Here is a 20,597-nt window from a genome sequence, read left to right as displayed (position 1 = left end):
AATGATTGCACATAGATCTGGACACCCAGCTTCCATGGGGATGAAGAAGAGCAATGGGAAAGATCGAGAGGCAAGTGACAAAATTAGTGCTGGTCTATATAATGCTCCCATGGGGCTTCACAAACTGATAGGGAAAAAAAAAAGAGGAGACATGATAGAAGCATATAAGTTATTAATGGGATTTTTTAGGATTGACACTGAAGTCTTTTTTCAGTACATGGCAGGAAGGGAGAGAACAAGGGGGTCACCAGTAGAAATTGTGTAACAGTGTGTTTAGCAATTGTGGAGGACTAAATCTTTGCTTGGAGGGTGGTGAATGGGTTGCCAGAGGTGGATGTGAGTGCTTCATCTGTGAATGAGAGGACAGGTATGATAAGTATTGTGTAAATAATGGATCTCCCACGATGGTTCTGATTCCATGGAGATACCTATATAATAATAATAATCTTCTTCTTTTTCTCTTCCACTCATGTTGGGTTGAGTTCCTCAAAGACAAATTTTTGTCATTTCTTTCTGTCTGCTGTCTTTTTATGGAGTTTAAGTGGGTGCTTTCTTTAATGTTATCAATCCATTTCTTTCTTGGTCTTCCCCTTCTGCGCTGTCCTTCAATTCTTCCATTTAATAATATGTTTGGTAGTCTTCCTGGGTTCATTCTTGAAACATGTCCAAACCAGCTTAGTTGGCTCTTTTTTTAGTGCTGTAATTATTGTTTTAAAGTTAAGTTCTTCTCTGACTTTTTCATTTTTTTTCTTTCTTTCCAGTTTGTTCTATTGATTTTTCTTAGGCATTTCATTTCAAAAGCATTGAGTTTATCCATTTATATTTTTTCTTAAGATCCAGCATTCTGAGCCATAGAGTACTGTGGGAATTATCATTGTTTCATATATCTTTCATATATCTTTAATTTGATTCTTTGCTTAATCTTTTATTGTTCCATATTTTTTTAGTCTTGTTATCCATTCATTATTGATTTTGTATTTTATGGTTTCGAAATAGTCTAGATCTTCAGTGATCGTTGATCTTAGGTAATTGACTTGCCTTACTTGTTCTATATTATTGTTTCCTATTTTCCTTTGGATTGCTTCCCTTTTTCTTCCTATTACCATTAGTTTTGTTTTACTAAAATTGATTTTCATATCATATTTGTTACTTGTTTGATGCAACTTGGGCAGGATATTTTCTAATTTTTCTTTCTTGGTCTTCCCCTGCTGTGCTGTCCTTCAATTCTGCCATTTAATAATATGTTTGGTAGTCTTCCTGGGTTCATTCTTGAAACATGTCCAAACCAGCTTAGTTGGCTCTTTTTTTTTTAGTTCTGTAATTATTGTTTCTTTAAAGTTAAGTTCTTCTCTCACAATGGGCAGCCTTGCATTATAATAATATATTATAATCTATATTATAATATATAATACTCTATGGGAGGAGTTAAACTGGAGGTGTGGTAAGAGAGTAGGGGTGATAAGAGATCTGGAGTTGATGATTGATAGAAACCTGAAATTTAGGGGACATGTAGTGAAGGTAACACAGAGGATTGCTGCAATAATGAGAAGGACACTGACCTGCAGAGATAAAATGGTTATCATTCTGTTGTATAAGACTCTGATCAGATTATTGTTCTCAGATCTGGTCCCAGGATTTGAAGGGGATAAATTAACTGTGGAAAAGGTACAAAGGCAGATAACAAAGATGGTGTCAGGACTGTACAATGTTAATTATGAGGATCGGCTGAGGGAGTGTGGACTGAAGAGTTTGGTGGATGGAAGAAGGAGAGGTGATATGATTGAGACTTTTAAACTGTTGAGAGGTGGTTACAGGGTTGACACTGGGGAGTTCTTTTTCTTGGTTGAACAGTGGGAAGGAGAGAACATGACACGGGGCCATCCTTGGAAGTTACGAAAGGAAACTGTGAGAAAGAGGGTGAGGAGTGGTTTCTTTGCATGGAGGGTGGTTGAACCATGGAATGTATTGCCTGATAGAGTGGTGAGAGCGAGAACGGTCAATGTGTTTAAGGAGTGGTATGATAGACTTTGTGTTTCCTAGGAGGGACTGCCCTCAATGAGTTTTGATAGACTTGTGTTTCTTAGAAAGGACCTCCCACGATGAGTCTTTTGACTTCATGGAGGCCTGAATAATTATAATATAATAACATATAATAATAATAAATGCAGTAATTTGGCTTTCTTCCACCTGCTTATGTAATCTTCAGCCATGCTGTGCTAATCTGCTTTTGGATTGTCCATACCATAATATATTTATTTTGTATAATATATATATATATATATATATATATATATATATATTATATTTCTATAACATACATATTTTATTCATTTATTAGTTATTAAATTGTATATTTCATTCCTTATCCCACTTTTTTTTTTTTTAGAACTTATGACTTAATTGATTTTGAAGTATAAAAATCTGAATATGAAAGTAAAGTTTTCAATGAAGTTCTTGCCATACAATTTTATTAATTTGTACACTAAAATGTTTTAAAAATGAGCAAGCAACATGCACAATACTATAATCTGCAAAGCTGTGAATGAGATTGGTAGTGATAATAATGTCATTCATACATGGAATTTTCAGGTATTTCAGCATCACTGGAGAAGCTGCAGAATAAAAAACATCCACATTGAGTAACCAGAGAGGATTCTGGAGTCTAGAGTAAATAAACTGCATGTTCACGATCCTAAATATAGATTTGCTCTGGATAACTTTGTGCCAGACTCAAATTCATTTCAAGTAAAATATGGAGAACAACAGTGTGTTGGAATAATATCTGTATGTTGGTTTTCATCAAAATATGTATTTTTCCCCTTTATTTGTTTAATATCAGACTCACACATAGTGAGAAATAGTAATAATAATAATAACAGGATAGAAGGAAAGAGGAATCTCTTGACATGTTTTTTGAACAGGTAAGGGAGGGGAATGCTGTTCCAAAGAACAGAGATAGATGGAATGAAAGAGGACAAGTTAGTTCTGTAAGTTTGAATCTGGACAGTAAATGGATGTTGATCATCAGCTGCTGATGTTCCTATAGTTTTGGAAGAAAGTGTCAGATTTGATGGTGGCCAGGTCTGCAGAACTTTTGGAAATACTATAGAACAAACATAAGGTAGAACAGAACATCTCTGACTGAATAATCTGTGAGAGGGAGGGATCATCAGTTAATTTGATTGCCCTATTTTGGATTATATCAAGCAATCCTAAGGAGGTTTTAGGTACACTACCCCGAATATGTGATCAGTATTACATGGTTGAGCAGATTTGGGATTTATACATTGTTCATTAAAATTGTATAAATTGAAATTAGGAGGCACTGACTTAACTCTGACCTGAATTTTGGCTAATAAGTTGCTTTGATCTGTGGAATGATATTTATTGGAATGAGGAATAAATCACTGCCCACATATTTATTGTGGGCAGTGATTTACTCTTCATTCCAGAAAAGACATTGGACAGAAAGTATTTGAGAACTAGTTACCTAGACATAGCTTGCTATAAATAATAGCTTTGTCTTTTTAGTATTTATTCATTCATTCATTCATCTTTTTTGTCAAAAAAGGGTAACTGGTAGCTTGAAAAACGTTATTCAAAAAAATATAAACCATATGTTTAGTAGTCTTGATCCATCTATCCACAAATGATCCCTCTATGATACCAGGCTTGATCCTTGGAGGAAAAATTACTCTCTTAGTAATTTTTCCTCCAAGTAAATTTTCTCATCAATCTCTGCTTCCTTTTGGCAAAACATCATTTGTGCAGGAAGTGAGCCACAGGTGAGGAATAATAGCTGGTGCTCAATCATCTGTAATATTTGCTAGGTGAGGAAGCATCTCCATCTGCTTGATTCTTTTCTTCTGTCCAGACTGCTGTGCCCTGTATTTTTCATTAGCAAATGCCAGTAGAACTCATGCAGAAAATCACTTAAGAAAATTGATGATTGTCAGTTGAATACACATAATCAACAGAACCTCTGCTGTCATAGTTCACAGGTTTCTCTGAAAGTTAGCATTCATGCTATACCCTTTTGGAACCAGCTCAAATGGATAATACCCTCAGAATTCCACTAAACACAGCATAATCTTGTTCTTGAGCCAATAACTTCTCATCAGAAGTGCTGTTTCCCCACTTTCATCTTTAATTTTTGTATTCAGATTGTTGAGGTAGATCCACTCCTTAATGCAAGTTACAGTTTGTTTGATAAGATGTTCATTCTGAAATTAACAATCAGCTTTTTCTTTAGAAATGTCAGTGCAGTACTGAAGTTGGGGGAGCCATTCCATGTGGATTGCTTTGACAGCTTCTGTTGAACTTGTCCATCTACGAGGTGGTATCAAAATGTTTCGAGACTAGTTTTGTAACACGCCAACAGATGACATCACAGGGCTGCACGCACAGTCACAGGGAGCACTGACCTTCATAAGTCAGTGTGCCAAAAGACATCGTCCTGTATACATCGGGAGCTGTGCAACTGGTGCTATTCTGACCACGTGCATTACCACGTCTGCGATTTCATCATGGACAGCAAGTTAGAACAAAGAGCGAATGTGAAATTCTGCATGAAACTGGGCAAATCTGCCACAGTCATTTGACATGATTTGGCAAGTTTACGGCGATGCTACAATGAGTTGTTCAAAGTGTTTTGAGTGGTATGCGCGCATCAAGAGTGGAAGAACATCACTGGAAGACAATGAGAGATCAGGAAGACCTTCAACGAGCTCAACCCCTGAAAATGTCAAACCATTTGGCAACTTGTGCATGAGGATTGTCGGAGAACACTCCATAACATTGCTGCCATTGTCAGTGTGTCATACGGAACAGTCCAGCAATCTTCACATGTGATTTGAACATGTGCCGTGTTGCTGCCAAGTTCGTCCCCAGGTTGCTGACCCAGGAGCAGAAGGAACACTGCATCGAAGTCTGCCAAGAACTCCATCGCTGATGTGGATGATGGGTCATCCACGTCAGCATGCCATGGATGATCCGTCCTTCATGTCGAGGATCATTACCAGTGACGAAACTTGGGTGTACGGGTATGACCCTGAGACGAAGCAACAGTCTTCACGGTGGAAGAGCCCATCATCTCTATGACCAAAAAAGGCGAGGCAGGTCCACAGCTCGACCAAGTGCATGCTCATAATCTTTTTCAACATTTGCAGCATTGTGCATCAAGAATTAGTCCCCAGGGGCAAGACCGTCAATAGCCAGTTCTACAGCCAGGTTTTAAGGCATCTGAAGAAGGACATTCGGCGAAAGCAACTGGATCTGTGGTGCGTGAAAAACTGGATGCTCCACAACGACAATGCACCCTGTCACCAAGCTCTCCTCACACATGGTTTTTCACCGGAAACAACATGATCTCACTTCCACACCCATTCTACTTGTCAGATTTGGCTCCTGTAGAATTCGCCCTCTTCCCGAAGATGACGATACAGCTCAAAGGTCGCCAGTTTTGACACCATTGTGGAGATCCAGTGCAAATCGCAGAAGGTGCTTGACACACTTTGAAAAGAAGACTTCCTAGACACATTTCAGAAGTGGCAGGAATGCTGGGAGCGCTGTATTGCTATGCAAGGGAACTATTTTGAAGGTAATAGTGTGTGTAAACGTAGATAATTAAAGTAATTTCTCGTAAACAAAGCTAGTCTCAAAACTTTTTAATACCACCTCGTATGTCACACAGCTTCGCATAGAGCATTAAGCCCATGTGATAGTTGATGAGTATTTGTAGTTAGACTATCTCTGGCACTTTGAATAAGTGTTTTAAGATTTCCTGAGAGTGACCATCCAGAATAAGGGTTCATCTTTGAGAATAATGCTACCAGCTGTGAATTTTTTTGAACTTGTTACATATAGTTCTTTTTATCATAACATTTTAACCTTTTACTGCTGGAGTTTCCCTCATTCAAACTCATAAGGAAATTTTTAACAGATTTGACAGTTTTTACTACTCATTGTAGACATTAGAGGAAAAATAATAATTTTTCTTGCACAAATAAATAACTTTAATTTTGTATTATAGAAAAGATATAATTATTATACATAATAATAATGCACAATACAAAATAATAATACACATATTAATGTCATAAATATAATGTAATAAATAATGCAATTACATCTAGTAAAAATGAAAATACAATATAACAACATAAATTCCAAAAACATTTGGAATTTATATATATATATATATATATATATATATATATAGGTGTGTATGTGTATACACATCTATCAGCAATACAATACATGGTATATATAAACTTATTTACTGTCTTATATTGTATACAGGTGGCAGAAATCCCGAGAAGCCTTACATGCTACAAAAGGCTTAGAATTTGTTGTCATCCGGATGGAAAGAAGAGACCAGTTAGCATTGCCTGGGGTACTGCATTATTATTAAAAATTATCTAAATTTTCCATGGCTAAGGATTGTAAATGTTACTTAACAATCTCTATCTCTTATAACAAAAAAAAAAGTCTTCAGGTTGAGAGACTTTATCTACCCAATCCTTTTCAACTCCTAGAGTAGAAATAAGTCATATCAACTATGATCTGCTTTATTTCTCTCTCTCTTGCCTATACCTTTTTTCCCCCCTAAGAAAATGGTCTAATCTAGGTATAATTAATCATCATGCTATCAGTCAACTCTGTTATGGAACATATTGTCTTGTGAATGAGAGCAGAAGTATGAAAGATAAGATTAGGAGAATGGAAGAGATAAATGCAAGGCGAATCAGAGTAGGAGAGAGAGAGAGAATTTAGGGAGTATGAGTGAGAGGTATGGGGGTGCTAGAAGAGGAGAGAATGGAAACAGTAGAAGAGAGGGAATGAGAGAGAGGTATGGGAATGCTAGCAGACAAGAGGATGGAAACAGTAGGAGAGACGGAATGAGAGAGAGATATGGAAGTGCTAGAAGAGGAGAGAATGGAAGCGGTAGGAGAGATGGAATGAGAGAGAGGTATGGGAATGCTAGAAGATGAGCAGATGGAAACAGTAGTAGGAGAGACAGAATGAGAGAGGGATATGGAAGTGCTAGAAGTGGAGAAAATGGAAACAGTAAGAGTGAGGGAATGAGAGAGATGTATGGGAGTGCTAGAAGAGGAGAGAATGGAAACAGTAGAAGAGAGAGGTATGGGAATGAAAGAAGAGGAGAGAATGGAAACAATAGGAGCGAGGGAATGGTAAGAGGTATAATGTATGGCGACTCAATGATCCGTGGTGTTCAAGATAGGATGCGTGAGGAGTGTTTGCCAGGAGGAACAATAGAAAGGGTGGCTATGGCAATTAAGAGAGGTGAAAGGGTGGATGAGATGATTGTGATGGTAGGAACGAATGACTTGAGTGTTAATGTAAGTCGGGCAGCGAGAGATATGAGATTTTTGCTTGAGACTGTACGGAAGAAGACAGAGAGAGGAAAAATAGTGTGCGTGTTGCCTAGGTATGATAATGATGAGCTGAGCAGAAGAGCGGTGATATTGAATGGCATAATAGCGAGAATGTGTGACAAGAGAGGACTGGTATATGTGGATGCCTGGAGTGTGTTTGAGGAAAGAGAGGAGTTGTATGCGAGAGACCGTTTACATTTGAATGAGGAAGGACGTAGGCATCTGGAGAGATTGCTGTTCTGAACGAGTCAGTGTGTCCCAGGGAGGATGATAGCAGGGGTGGCCTCTTGTGGGAATGGATACTTGGGAGAAGGGAGACAATGTCAGGTAACACTGAGCCCAGTGGAGTCCAGAAGAGATAATGCTGGGTATAGAAACAATGGCATTTATATGCTGTATACTAATGCCAAGAGTATCCGGAATAAGGGAGAGGAATTGGTGGCGCAGATAGCATCAGCCTGGCCAAAAATTATTGCGATCACTGAGACGTGGTTGACAGAAGGGGATATAACAACAGGAATAGAAGTCGCTGGGTATAGCATTTTTCGTCAGGATAGGAGGGGAAAGCATGGTGGTGGGGTACTGCTTATGATAAGTGATGACCTATGTCCTCTAAGAGTGGAGAATTTGGAAGGAAGTGAGACAAATGATTTTGAGAGCGTATGGTGTGAGGTAGAGGTAGGCAAGACAGGATATTTAGTGGGGTGTTGCTACAGACCCAGGAGCACAGAGGATGGGGACCAAGAGATGTTTAGACAGCTAAGTTTGGCAAGTGCAAGAAGAATGATTGTTATGGGAGATTTTAACTTCAGTAGTATAAATTGGAGAGAGGAAGATGCATGTAGCAATAGGGGAATGGAATTTCTAGAATTCTTCAGGGACAAATGTTTTAGGCAACATGTAACAGAGGGAACAAGAGGTTCAAAAATTTTGGATTTGGTTATAGCATCAGAAGAGTTGATAATAACTGAGTTGACGTCTCTCCCACCAGTTGGAGAGAGTGACCATATGGTGTTGACTTGGAAAATGAATAGACATGCAGGAGTATCAAAGAGACGCCTGCCTTATGTGGAATTATAAGGCAGGTGATTATAATAGTCTTAGACGTCAACTTCGGGAAGTTTCATGGAGGGAGGAATTGGAAGGCCGGGATATCACCAGTGCATGGGAAATTGTGAAAGAATATTTGTTATCAGCAATGGTAAGTTGTATACCATGAGTGAAGAAGAGGACGCAATTTGGAGTAAAGTGGATGACAAACAATATTAAACAGGAATTGCATGTGAAAAAGAGGCTATGGAAGAGATATAAGGAGATAGATGAAGAGATGCATGAGGAATATAAGACACAGGCCAGAAGAGTGACTAGTGTGGTAAGGAAAGCAAAACTGGAATATGAGAGGAGATTGGCCCTAAGATCCAAAGAAAATCCTAGGGAATTTTTTAGCTATGTGGCCAGTAGGAGGAGAAATGACTGTGGAAGAATGATATTGTGGGATAAAAATGGGAATAGAGTGACTGATGCAGAGGACATAGTGGAATTGTTCAATGAACACTTTATTGGAGTATTTCATCCTAGAGGAGTCAGTTTTAATGCTAGAGGGATAGGACTGGTACGAGGTCTGGAGGTACAGGAGGAGAGTGTATTTCAGATACTGAGTACTCTGGATGTCAGTAAAGCTGTGGGACTGGATGGTATTTCGCCACGAGTTTTGAGAGAATGTGCTAGGGAATTGACAGTACCTTTAACGTGGCTTTTCAATGAAAGTCTGGCTTTGGCAAAGGTGCCCAGGGAATGGAAGGAAGGTAAGATAGTGCCATTGCATAAGGGTGGTAACAGACTGGAAGTGTCTAATTATAGGCCAGTCTGTGTGTCATTAGTAGTTGTTAAGATCTTGGAGAAAGTAGTGAGGGACCGTGTACAGCATTGGGCAGATGAGGGTAATGTTATCTGTAAGAATCAACATGGATTTGTGAAAGGACGCTCTTGTTTTAGCAATATGCTAGCCTTTTATAATAAAGTTACAAGAACATTAGATGAGGGAAAGGCATATATTGCAATTTTCTTAGACTTGGCGAAGGCATTTGACAGGGCGCCACATGATAAGCTGATATTTAAGTTGCAGCACATGGGTCTGGATGTCAGATTGGTCAACTGGATTCAGGATTGGCTGTCTGATAGGTATCAGAGAGTTGTGTATGGTGGAGCAGTTTCCAGGAGGCAGAGGGTTACAAGTGGGGTCCCACAGAGCTCAGTACTAGGACCTATATTGTTTAACCTTTATATCAATGACATAGCCAGTGGATTGCAGGGGGATATTCAGTTGTTTGCAGATGATGCGAAGCTGGGAAGGATTATTAGTAATAGCGCAGATGTGGTAGCCCTGCAAGAGGATTTAAATAAGCTAGATAGATGGGCAAATGAATGGGGGTTTCAGTTTAATGCAGCAAAATGTAAGGTCTTGAGGTTTGGGAAACATCGATGGGATGCTGCATACTCTATGGGAGGAGTTATACTGGAGGAATTAGCAGAGACAAGAGATCTGGGGGTTGATGATTGATAGAAACCTGAAATTTAGGGGACATATTGCAAAGGTGGTGAAGGTAACACAGAGGATTGCTGCTATTATGAGAAGGACACTGACCTGCAGAGATAAGAGGGTTATTATTCCGTTGTATAAGTCTCTGATCAGACCACACTTGGACTATTGTTCTCAGATTTGGTCCCCTGGATTTGAAGGGGATAAATTAACTGTGGAAAGGATACAAAGACGGATGACAAAGATGGTTTCAGGACTGTACAAGGATAGTTATGAGGATCGGCTGAGGGAATGTGGACTGCAGAGTTTGGTGGATAGAAGAAGGAGAGGTGATATGATTGAGACTTTTAAACTGTTGAGAGGTGGTTACAGGGTTGACACTGGGGAGTTCTTTCGCTTGGTTGAAAAGCGGGAGGGCGTGATGACAAGAGGCCATCCCTGGAAGTTACGAAAGGAAACTGTGAGCAAGAGGGTAAGGAGTGGTTTCTTTGTGTGGAGGGTGGTTGAGCCGTGGAATGCATTGCCTGATGGAGTGGTGGGAGCGAGAATGGTCAGTGAGTTTAAAGAGTGGTATGATAGACTTTGTGTTTCTCAGGGGGGGACCTCCCCTCAGTGAGTCTTGACAGACTTTATGTCTTAGGAAGGACCTCCCTCGATGAGTCTTTTGACTCCTTGGAGCCCTGAATAATAATAATAATAATAATAATAATATACTCTAATAAGCAATACTCTATGTTATTATTTTAGTATTTGCATTAAACGTCTTCATGTAGGATTGCATTGGTTTACTTATGTAGCTGCTTGCATGTGGCTGTTTCAGATTATCTATTTAAGGTGAACTTTTTGTATAGAGTGTGTAACAAGGATTCTTAAGTTTGGTTATTATTCATGAACTTTTAAAGTTAAACTTATAACACTTTGTTAGAACAAAATAAATCATGAATTGAATGTCTACTGACAGTTCACTGGATTTAAGCCAGCATCCTCAGAGCACAAAAGTCTTGCCAGGAATTGCAAGTCACTATAACCTGTGACTAGTAAAAATAATTCATTATTTTAACAAATAAAATGAAAACCAAGATCTCATTCAGCATCTCCTGAGACTACAGATCTAAATATCTATGGTATCTGGATCTCTACTCCCAGAGTTGCACTTAACTTGTGCTTAGAATACACTTTCTCAAATTCGGGTAAAATTATTCATCCACACTTGTTGAGATTGGGATAATGCTCTCAGATTTATAATAGCTCTAATTATTTCTAATGATTACGAGAAATAGTTTCTCAGATTTCTAATGACTTCTGTGTTGTAATGCTGTTTTCTTTCATTTAATCCTATGTGAAGGGGTGTCTGTAATATAGTCTGCCTGTCTTGACTTGCCATAATGATAGCATATATTGTATTTCTTATGTTTTTCAGAGCAAATGATAACAGTTCTTGACTGTTCAAAATATGCCATTTTCCAGCACATGGCACTTCATGCACTCCTGAATGTACCAAAGGATAGCATTTGTCCTTAGGAGAAAAGATGAGTTGCTGTTAAACTAGAATAGACACACAATTAGCACACTAATAAGCCATCTAGTTGATTGCTATGCAATGGGTACTTTTAAAGATGGGTTGTTTTAATTTAATGGCTTAAAAGTACTTTGTAAAGATCTATTTATGTAGTACTTCAGCTGTGTTTACAGTGTTTATGGTAATCCCACATGTTAGCTGTACAACCCATAGTATATCAATACAGTGGATCTGCAGAAGGTTGAGGAAAATGAAGAAACTTTAACATTAGATTTGAAAACTTGCAGATAATGTTTTTTTAGTAAAGGCAACATTAAAAGGAATAAATAGAGATTAAAAAAATATTTTCTGATATCATTTTAGGATTCTTTATAGGAATATAATCCTAGATGAGTCTTTGACTCCATGAGGTCTTGTTTAATAATAATAATAATAATAAAAATAATAATATAAGTAGACATAATTAAAATTTTAAAGAATAGTAGACTTTATGTAATATTAATTCTTTAATACTGTAATTTTCATCTGTATATCACAAGCATTGTTGTTAGCACAAAAATAGAATAATATCAGCATACATCTTAACAGAAAAAATCCAACAAAGTACCACATCGTCTTTAGTAAGGTAACAAATGATTACTAAATTCCTATGGTTAAAAAAATAAATAAACTAGGAAAAGTTAGTAGGATACTGTGCTTACTGGGTGGCATGTTCTACATTGTCAGGTTATTTAGGTTCTTAATACTTGATGTATGTTTTATGTTCCTTGCAACAATTATTATTATTATGAGCAGCTCCGTGGAGTCTTTAGACTCATTCAGGAAGAGCCTAAACATCATGCCAAGCACTGTCCAACATTCACGAAGTATCTGAAATTCCTTTGACCTCATTTACATTCATGGCATGCACAACAGACTCTGACAACCTATTCCACTCATTCATCACTCTCTAAGCAAAAGAGCTACTAACCCCCCCCCCCTACTAACTACACTCTTACTATTAATCTTGTATAAACTCTTCAGTAATTTGTATGTCTCAATCATATCACCCCTTTTCCACCTGTCATCCAGTTTCTGTAACCCACACATCTTCAACCTGTTGTCATAAAGTTCATTCTATAGACCTGCTACCATCTTGATCACTTACCTCTGGATCCTCTCCACCTCCTCCTCATCATCTCCAAGAAACCCAGGTGACTAGATCTGTTCACAGTAGTCAAGATGGGATCTTACCATGGCTCTATAAAGAGGTATAATAACCTGCTTGGCTTGTCTCTACTCATCAGGATATTCTTCAGTAGCCAAATAATCCAATGAGCTACTTTAGCCATTTTTGCAACATGCCTCTAAACTTTAACTCCCTATCCATAACACCCCAAATCCATTGCTTCATCAATTTTCTGGAGTACAGTTCCATCAATGTGGCACATGCTGGTAATCTTTTCATCCCAAAATGCATAACCTTACACTTTTCCAAATTAAACTGATATTCATTCTCCTTTGCTCAGTCTCAATCTATTCAAATTATCCTGCAAAATTTTGACGTCATCTGTAATAACTATTTCTCTACCCAACTTTTCATTATTGGCAAATAACTGAACAGATCCTTTCCTATATTATTAATGTACAAATTAAAAAGTAGCAGTCCTAGAACAGAACCCTGCAGCATGCCACTAGTCACAGGCCTTCTTTTGGACACTACTCCTGAAACTACTCTCTGATATCTCTTCATCAACCACACTCCTATCCATCTCACCAGTCCTATATCTATCCCCATGTGCTGCAGGGGATGGAAATTGCAGTTGTGAATTCCATGTGGTATCCGGTACGAGGCCTTTGCTAAGTCCAGCAGTATCACTGTAAACCCATTACCTTTATCCAACTCAGCTGTCACTGTATTATAAAATGTGAGCAAGTTACTGAGGCATGACCTATCCTTCACAAAACCATGCTGCCCCCATACAGTATCCCATTTCCATCTACCCATTCCTGTATTTTGCTCTTAACCAACTTCTCCAATACTTTGACACCAACTTCTGATATGCTGATCAGTCATTTGTTTGCTACATTAGTCTTGGAGCTCCCTTTATGCAATGGAACTATTATCCCTCTTTCAATGCTCTTAGGACTAATCCACAGCCAAGACTCAGATTAAACAACATGGTCAAAGACACTCTCAATTCCATAGCCTTCTCATAAAATTCGAACTGGTACACCATCTATCCCAAAGCTGTATTCTCATCAAGGTTCTGTAATATACTATTCTCCAGTTCATTTACCTCAGTTTCAATTTAAACCTTTTCTTCTCTTGTTCAGTATCTCCACCTGAATGATATACCCTTGCAAAGTGTTCACTTAGTAATTATACTATTTCACCTGATTGGCATTCATCAAAATCATTCTGCTTAAACATTCTTCCTTTTACTTGCAACATACTTACAAACTCTGAGATTATCTTTGGCCTGCACTGCTAATTTCCTTTCATACTCTGCTTTTGACTTTCTTACCACACTGTTATCTTTCTGGATGGTGCTGCTCTTACTTCCCTCAAACACTCCTTTACCACTCCCCATGAACTATCAACATCCAGTCCTTGCAGTTTCACATGCCATGGCACTGATCCAAGCAATCTCTTGTTTGTCGTACTTGCCAGTACTGTAATTCTACATATTCCCTCTTTTAAGCGAATATTCCACACATTTAGCCACCTCTCAGGTCAAGACCATATGAACACTCTCACTAATGGGTGGCAATGTGATCATATTAATTATGGGCAATTTATCGGATGCAGTTACTAGATCTAGCACTCTCAAACCACTAATACATTCCATCATATGCTGCCTCAGTTGATTATTTCTTAATAACTGCATAAATTCCATTTCCTTCCTCCCATGTTGCTTTTCACCTTCGAATATATGTTCTCATAGTTGAAGTCTCCCATAATAATCATCTGCTCTCACTTATTGAGTTTATTTGCTGACATATACTATCTCCATCATCTTTTACATCCACTGGTCTATAGAAACAACCATGTATTTGTTCTGCTGGTCACTATCTCACACAAGATAGCCTCAAATGTGCTATTTTCACTGACCTACAATTGGACTCCTACTCTCTTTGGTTGCAGTTCATCGGCTATCATCAATAATACTCCACTCAACATTCTTTTTTCTCTATCCTCCTTGAACACACTATCCACTTCACATTCTATCCCACTAACTATATCATCTTCTGTCAGCCATGTCTCACTATTGCTAATAACTTATGGCCTGGATGAATTAACCAATACCAAAAACTCCTTCTTGGTCCATATGACGCTGGAATTAGTGTACACTATTACCTTAGGCCCACCACTGTCATTCGCTTTATACTGTATATCCCATTCTGGTTTGTTACCAATGGTACCGACTTAGGCATTTTCTTTATATTCTTATGCTTAGCTGCCTCATTGGTATTTGTGTACTCAGTCAACAGCCCCCCCTCCCCACACACACACAAAAGCTACAGTTTCCCTATTTATGCACTTTGACTTCATTCAACAACGAATGATATAATCACGTAATCACAAGAAAGATATTTATTTAACCAAATATTTCGGTCTGGAAATAGCAGACCATCGTCAGTGGTATTACAAGAACAGTTTAAAAAATACAAGCTAGAATACTAACAATAGATCATTAAAATTAGAACACGCTGCATTATGTTATATCACTAAGTATGAAACGGAATATTTTGAAGTAGAAACGACTGAATTTGCTATTAAAAAAAATAATAATAATTAATGAGTAATCTTGATTAGACTTTCCCAGATTTTTGATATAGATATACAGTCATTACGATTCAGGTTGGGGTGATGGAGCAAGGCCTCCACGCTTTCCTTGAACAAACGTTCGAACCTATAACGGGATCTATGTAAGAGGCGAGTCCTGGACCAAAGGATGCTGTGGTCAGTTTCAATCCCGTGTTGAGCCAATCCAGACTTTTCAGGTTTGTTGTGAAGAATGGATGATTGATGTTCTTGGATTTTCAAGAGAACGTCCAGTTTGTCCAAACTAAGAGAGATCACAGTTGCACGGAATTTGATAAACTCCAGGAAGAGATAAAGTTGAGTGTTTGTCTTTAGTAGAAGGAAAATGAGAAGACAATTTGTTAATAGGTGAATACGTAGTTGTTAAATCATATTTCTTTAAAATTCTTGCGATAGGTTCTGAAATACCAGAGATATAAGGAATAGGCACACGCCGTATTGAAACTTTGTTGTTTTGTGGAGGATTATTGTGCAGCAAAGGGTGATCATTATGGGTGATTTTAATTATGGCAATATAGACTGGAATGAAGAGATAGCAACTGGAAGTAAAGAAATTGAGTTTCTTGAGTTTTTGAGGGATAACTACCTCAGACAGTATGTAACAGAGGGCACAAGAGGATTAAGGGTCTTGGATTTGGTCATCTCATCGGAGGATGTAATTATCAATGAGGTATCAAATCATCCACCAATTGGCGAAAGTGACCATGAGGTGATTACTTGGGTGGTTGCCAGCAGTGCAAGGACCCCTGTGAAAAAAGGGTATATGTGGAACTACAAGGGGGGTGATTATGAAGAGCTCAGGAGACAGCTTGCAGTTGTAGCATGGAATGAGAAGTTAGCTGGAAAAGAGATCAATGCAGCTTGGGGGATTTTCAAAAAATATTTAGTGGATGCAATGTCTAAATGTATACCACGGGTGAGAAGGTTAAATAAGTTAGGTGTGAGATGGATGAATAAAGAGATTAAGCATGCAATACAGAGAAAAAGGGCATTGTGGAGGCAGCATAAGAGAAGTGGAAGTAACCAATTTCATGAGTTCTACAAAGACCAGGCAAGGAGAGTGACTTGGTTGGTGAGAGTAGCTAAAGAGGTATGAACAGCAGTTAGCTAATGAAGCTAAAAAGAATCCTAGGGAGTTCTTTCGATATGTAGCCAGCAAAAGAAAGAATGATTATGGAAGGATGACATTGATTGGAGGAAATGGTATAAAGACAGCTGTTGCGGAATGTGTGGTGGAGATACTTAATGAGCAGTTCATAAAGATCTTTCAATCTTGTGAATGTGACTTCATGGAGAGATTAAGAGCAGTTGATGATGGGGAGGAGAGACTGGCTGTAAGTGAGCAAGAGGTGTTTGGGGAGTTGAGTAAACTAGATGTAAATAAGGCTGTGGGACTTGATAATATATCACCGCGTATTCTGAAGGAATGTGCCAGAGAGTTGACACCTGCCTTGACATATTTTTTTAATACGAGTCTTGCACTTGGTCAAGTCCCTAAAGAGTGGAAGGAGGGCAAGATTGTGCCACTTCATAAAGGAGGTGATCGAACTCAAGCATCAAACTATAGGCCTATCTGTGTGTCAGGTGTTGTGGTTAAGTTGTTGGAGAAGCTTGTGAGAACTAGGATCCAGAGTTGGGTTGACAACAATGGTATAATCTTTGATGGACAGCATGGATTTGCTAAAGGGAGGTCGTGTTTTAGTAATCTACTTACTTATTACAATAAAGTGACTGCTTCCTTGGACAGAGGAGAAGGATACACAGTAATATACTTGGATTTCGCAAAAGCTTTTGATGGAGTGCCTCATGATAAGTTGACAGTCAAACTAGAGCAGATGGGGTTGGATATTAGATTAGTGCATTGGATTGGAGACTGGCTATCTGATAGGTATCAACAAGTTGTGTATGGGGGTGCAATATCCAGGAAAAGGAAAGTCACTAGTGGAGTGCCTCAGGGATCAGTTTTAGGGCCATTACTATTTAACTTGTATATTAATGATATTGGCAAAGATTTGGATGGAGATATTCAGTTGTTTGCAGATGATGCAAAGTTGGGACGAACCATAAAGAGTAGCAAAGATGTTGTGGCCTTGCAAGAAGACTTGAATAAATTGAGTGATTGGGCAAGCAAATGGGGATGTGAGTTCAATGTTGCAAAATGTAAGATTTTAAAATTTGGAAAACAAAGATGGGATGCAGAATTTATGCTTGGTGAAAATATATTGTTGGAAGTAGAGGAAATAAGAGATCTGGGAGTGATAGTGGATAAGGATCTAAAATTTAGGGGTCACATCGCCAAAATTGTGAAGACAACACAAAGACTTCTGGGAATGATGAGGAGGACACTGACGTGTAGAAGTAGGGAGATTCTTGTTCCATTGTATAAGGCTTTGATTAGGCCACACATGGACTATTGTGCCCAGATTTGGTCACCTGGTTTTCAGAAGGATGAAGAGATGTTGGAAAGGGTCCAAAGGCGACTGACTAAGGTAGTTTCTGACCTCTGGAATGTCGAGTATGAGGAAAGATTGAAAAGATGTAATTTGCAGAGACTAGTGGAGAGAAGGAAGAGGGGAGATATGATAGAGACCTACAAGTTGATAAGGGGTTGCTATAGGATCAATGGTGGAGAAGTTCTACAGCGAATAGTGGGAGATCAGGGGAGAACCAGAGGTCATCCCTGGAAACTGTATAAAGAGGGTGTGAGTAGGGGAGTGAGAGGCAGGTTTTTTTCGTGCAGAGTTGTAAATGATTGGAATGCCTTGCCTGAGAGTGTGGTGTCTGCAAGGAGTTTGAATGTGTTTAAGACCCGGTATGATGAGATGTGTGTGAGATAAAAGGACCTCCTAGATGAGTCTTTGACTCCATGAGGTCTTGTTTAATAATAATAATAATAATAATAATTATAAGAATTGAGAAGACGTTGAGTACTTTTTTCAGAAAAGCCATTGAGTTTCATGTGTTGTTGGATAGTAGAAAGTTCTTTCTGTAGATAATCAAAAGTAGAACAATTAGTTTTGGCTCTTCTGATGAGGCATTTTATAATTCCTGTTTTTTGACATGGATAATGGGCTGATTCTTTACGAATATAACGACCTGTGAATGTTGGTTTCCAGTATACTGTAGTTGTAAGAATATTTGAAGGTGATCGGATGAGGAAAACGTCTAAAAAAGATAACTGATTGTTTTCTTCTAATTCCATAGTAAACTTTATGCAATGATGCAAGGAATTAATACTGTTTAAAAAGTAAGGTAAAGCGTTCTTGTTGTGAGGCCAAATAGTAAATATGTCATCTATATATCTTACCCAAAAAGATGGTTGAGGGAAAATAGATGAGAAGAGGACTTTTTCTAAATGTTCTAAATAAAAGTTGACAAAAGCGGGAGAAAGAGGACTTCCCACGGTCATTCCTTCTACTTGGCTATAAAATTTGTTTTGACATACGAAATATCCAGAATCTATCCAAGTGTGTTTAATCCTTAATCCCCCACTCAATGACGAGCATAAACCAGCCACTGCGTAAAGCCTCTCTTTTCCCGAGGAAGCAAGCCAACCCAGAGACAAACATTATCAAATATCAGTGGGGGCAGTACCCAGAAGAGATACCAATGTTTAAGTAGTGAAAAGGCGTAACACCTTATTATTAAAATACTCTGGTTTAGAGCTCCCTGTTGAAAGTTTTTTCACCAGGTTATAGATTAAAGATATCAAGATATTATATTCTTGTTTAATCATTGATCGAGGTGTTAGGAAACAAAGTTTGTGCATGTAGGGTAATCTGAACAGAGAGTGAATTTAAGGAGTGGTTTGCTAGACTGTTATCTATGATCGTCCTCCCACAATGAGTCTTGTGACTTCATGTAGGTACTGAATAACAATAATAATAGTTTTGTTCCATTTTTCTATTGTCTACACCTGTGATTACATAGGCAAAAATTCTACAAATAAAGAATTCTTCTTCTTCCTCATGTTATATTCCGCTTTACGCAGGGTCCACTATTTTACATGATGCGACTTTAAGCAATCCTAACCGGCTTGTCACAGAGCCTAATGTTAGGGTGGAAATGTAGGATACTAGTTTGCCTGTTTTGATGGATGAAAAACCCAAGTTACCAGGAGAAAAAACCCTCCATATGAGAATGGCTAACTCACCTTTAGTTGAAAAAGACTAGATAAAGGTTCCTCATGTCATGGACAGGAATTGAATCCAAGTCTTTCTGACCAAAGTCTATACCAACTGACCTATGGAGGCTCCTCCACAAATACAGAATTAATTTTATATTTTTGTACTGACATTGTGTGTGATACAGAAGCAAAAATTCCAATAATCAAAGATTAATTTTATAGTTAGTTTTCTGTCATTTATTCATATTAAGTATGTCTCCTTATGTTCCGATCTTGAAAGGAATATCGGCTTTATGGTAAGCAAGTTTCTAAAAATTGCTACACATATGGTAAGTTTTAATAATTAAAAAAAAGCTAAGTACAGTAATAGAATTAAACTTCTCAAAAAGAGGGTGCTCATGAGACAACAGTAGCAGCGGTGTGTAAGAAGTGCTCTGGATTCAGATAAGTTATTCTTGAAATAATTAATTGTATATGAGTGATGTTTGAGTAAGAGCTGCTATAAAAGTTGTGTGCTACTAGTATTATTAGTGTGTGGGATATTTTACTTAAACTTGATTACAAATTTATTGTTTTTGGCCCGTAGAGTAGTAATCGGCAGAGGAAAGATGGCAGCGGCTTTGTGACTGCATGACTAACTTAGACTTCAGTCGTTTCCTGAAGTGTGAGGTGTGCTACATGTATTCTTTTGATTACATAGATGGTTTGTCGATATTCAGGGCTGATGGAAGACGGGTATGTGTGCAGTGTGATCTAAACGAGAATTTGATGAGTGCTAATATGAATTTGATGATGGAGGGTGTTAGTGGTGAGAATGTTGTGGGAAGAATGAGTGCTCGTTCGAAAGAGAAGCATGGTGTGAAAGAAAGGTGAAAATTTGTTAACAAAAAGAAATTGAATTGAAAAAGAAAACGAGTTATTTGAAAACTGTAATGGATAGTAAAAAGAACGAAAATGAGGTGATTGTGGTGGAAGGAAACAAAATTGAGAGAGCAAAAGAAACCGGAAATAGCATGATGAAAGGATCGAAAGTGGGAAAAAAGGAAAGAATGAATAAAAGGGAAAGTTGGACACATGGACCGAAAGTACAGAAACTCAAAAGGATGAGTGAAAGTGTGAAGCGAGAGTTGAGAGTTTGCAAAATTAGAAAGATTGAATGATACAGAGAATGTGATGCGAGATTCTAAAGTCGTGTTGGGATGGATGCG

The 20,597-nt window shown here is 38.1% G+C and overlaps 1 protein-coding gene across 1 annotated transcript in view; it reads left to right on the top strand.

Annotated features, from left to right (window-relative positions):
• LOC150110639 (transient receptor potential cation channel subfamily M member-like 2) overlaps positions 1–20,597 on the top strand; it is a 658,320-nt gene that overhangs the window by 553,569 nt on the left and 84,154 nt on the right. The window contains exon 27 of the mRNA XM_090403554.1: positions 6,301–6,394. Within this exon, the coding sequence (XP_090259680.1) occupies positions 6,301–6,394 (94 nt within the window). The remainder of the gene's footprint in view (positions 1–6,300; positions 6,395–20,597) is intronic.

The sequence above is a fragment of the Typopeltis vanoorti genome, chromosome 1, assembly GCF_054136105.1.
Source record: "Typopeltis vanoorti isolate ZY-2024b chromosome 1, IOZ_Tvanoo_1.0, whole genome shotgun sequence".
NCBI classification, from domain to species: domain Eukaryota; kingdom Metazoa; phylum Arthropoda; class Arachnida; order Uropygi; family Thelyphonidae; genus Typopeltis; species Typopeltis vanoorti.
Note: the sequence above shows the minus strand (reverse complement) of the source record. Positions and strands in the feature narration are given on the sequence as shown.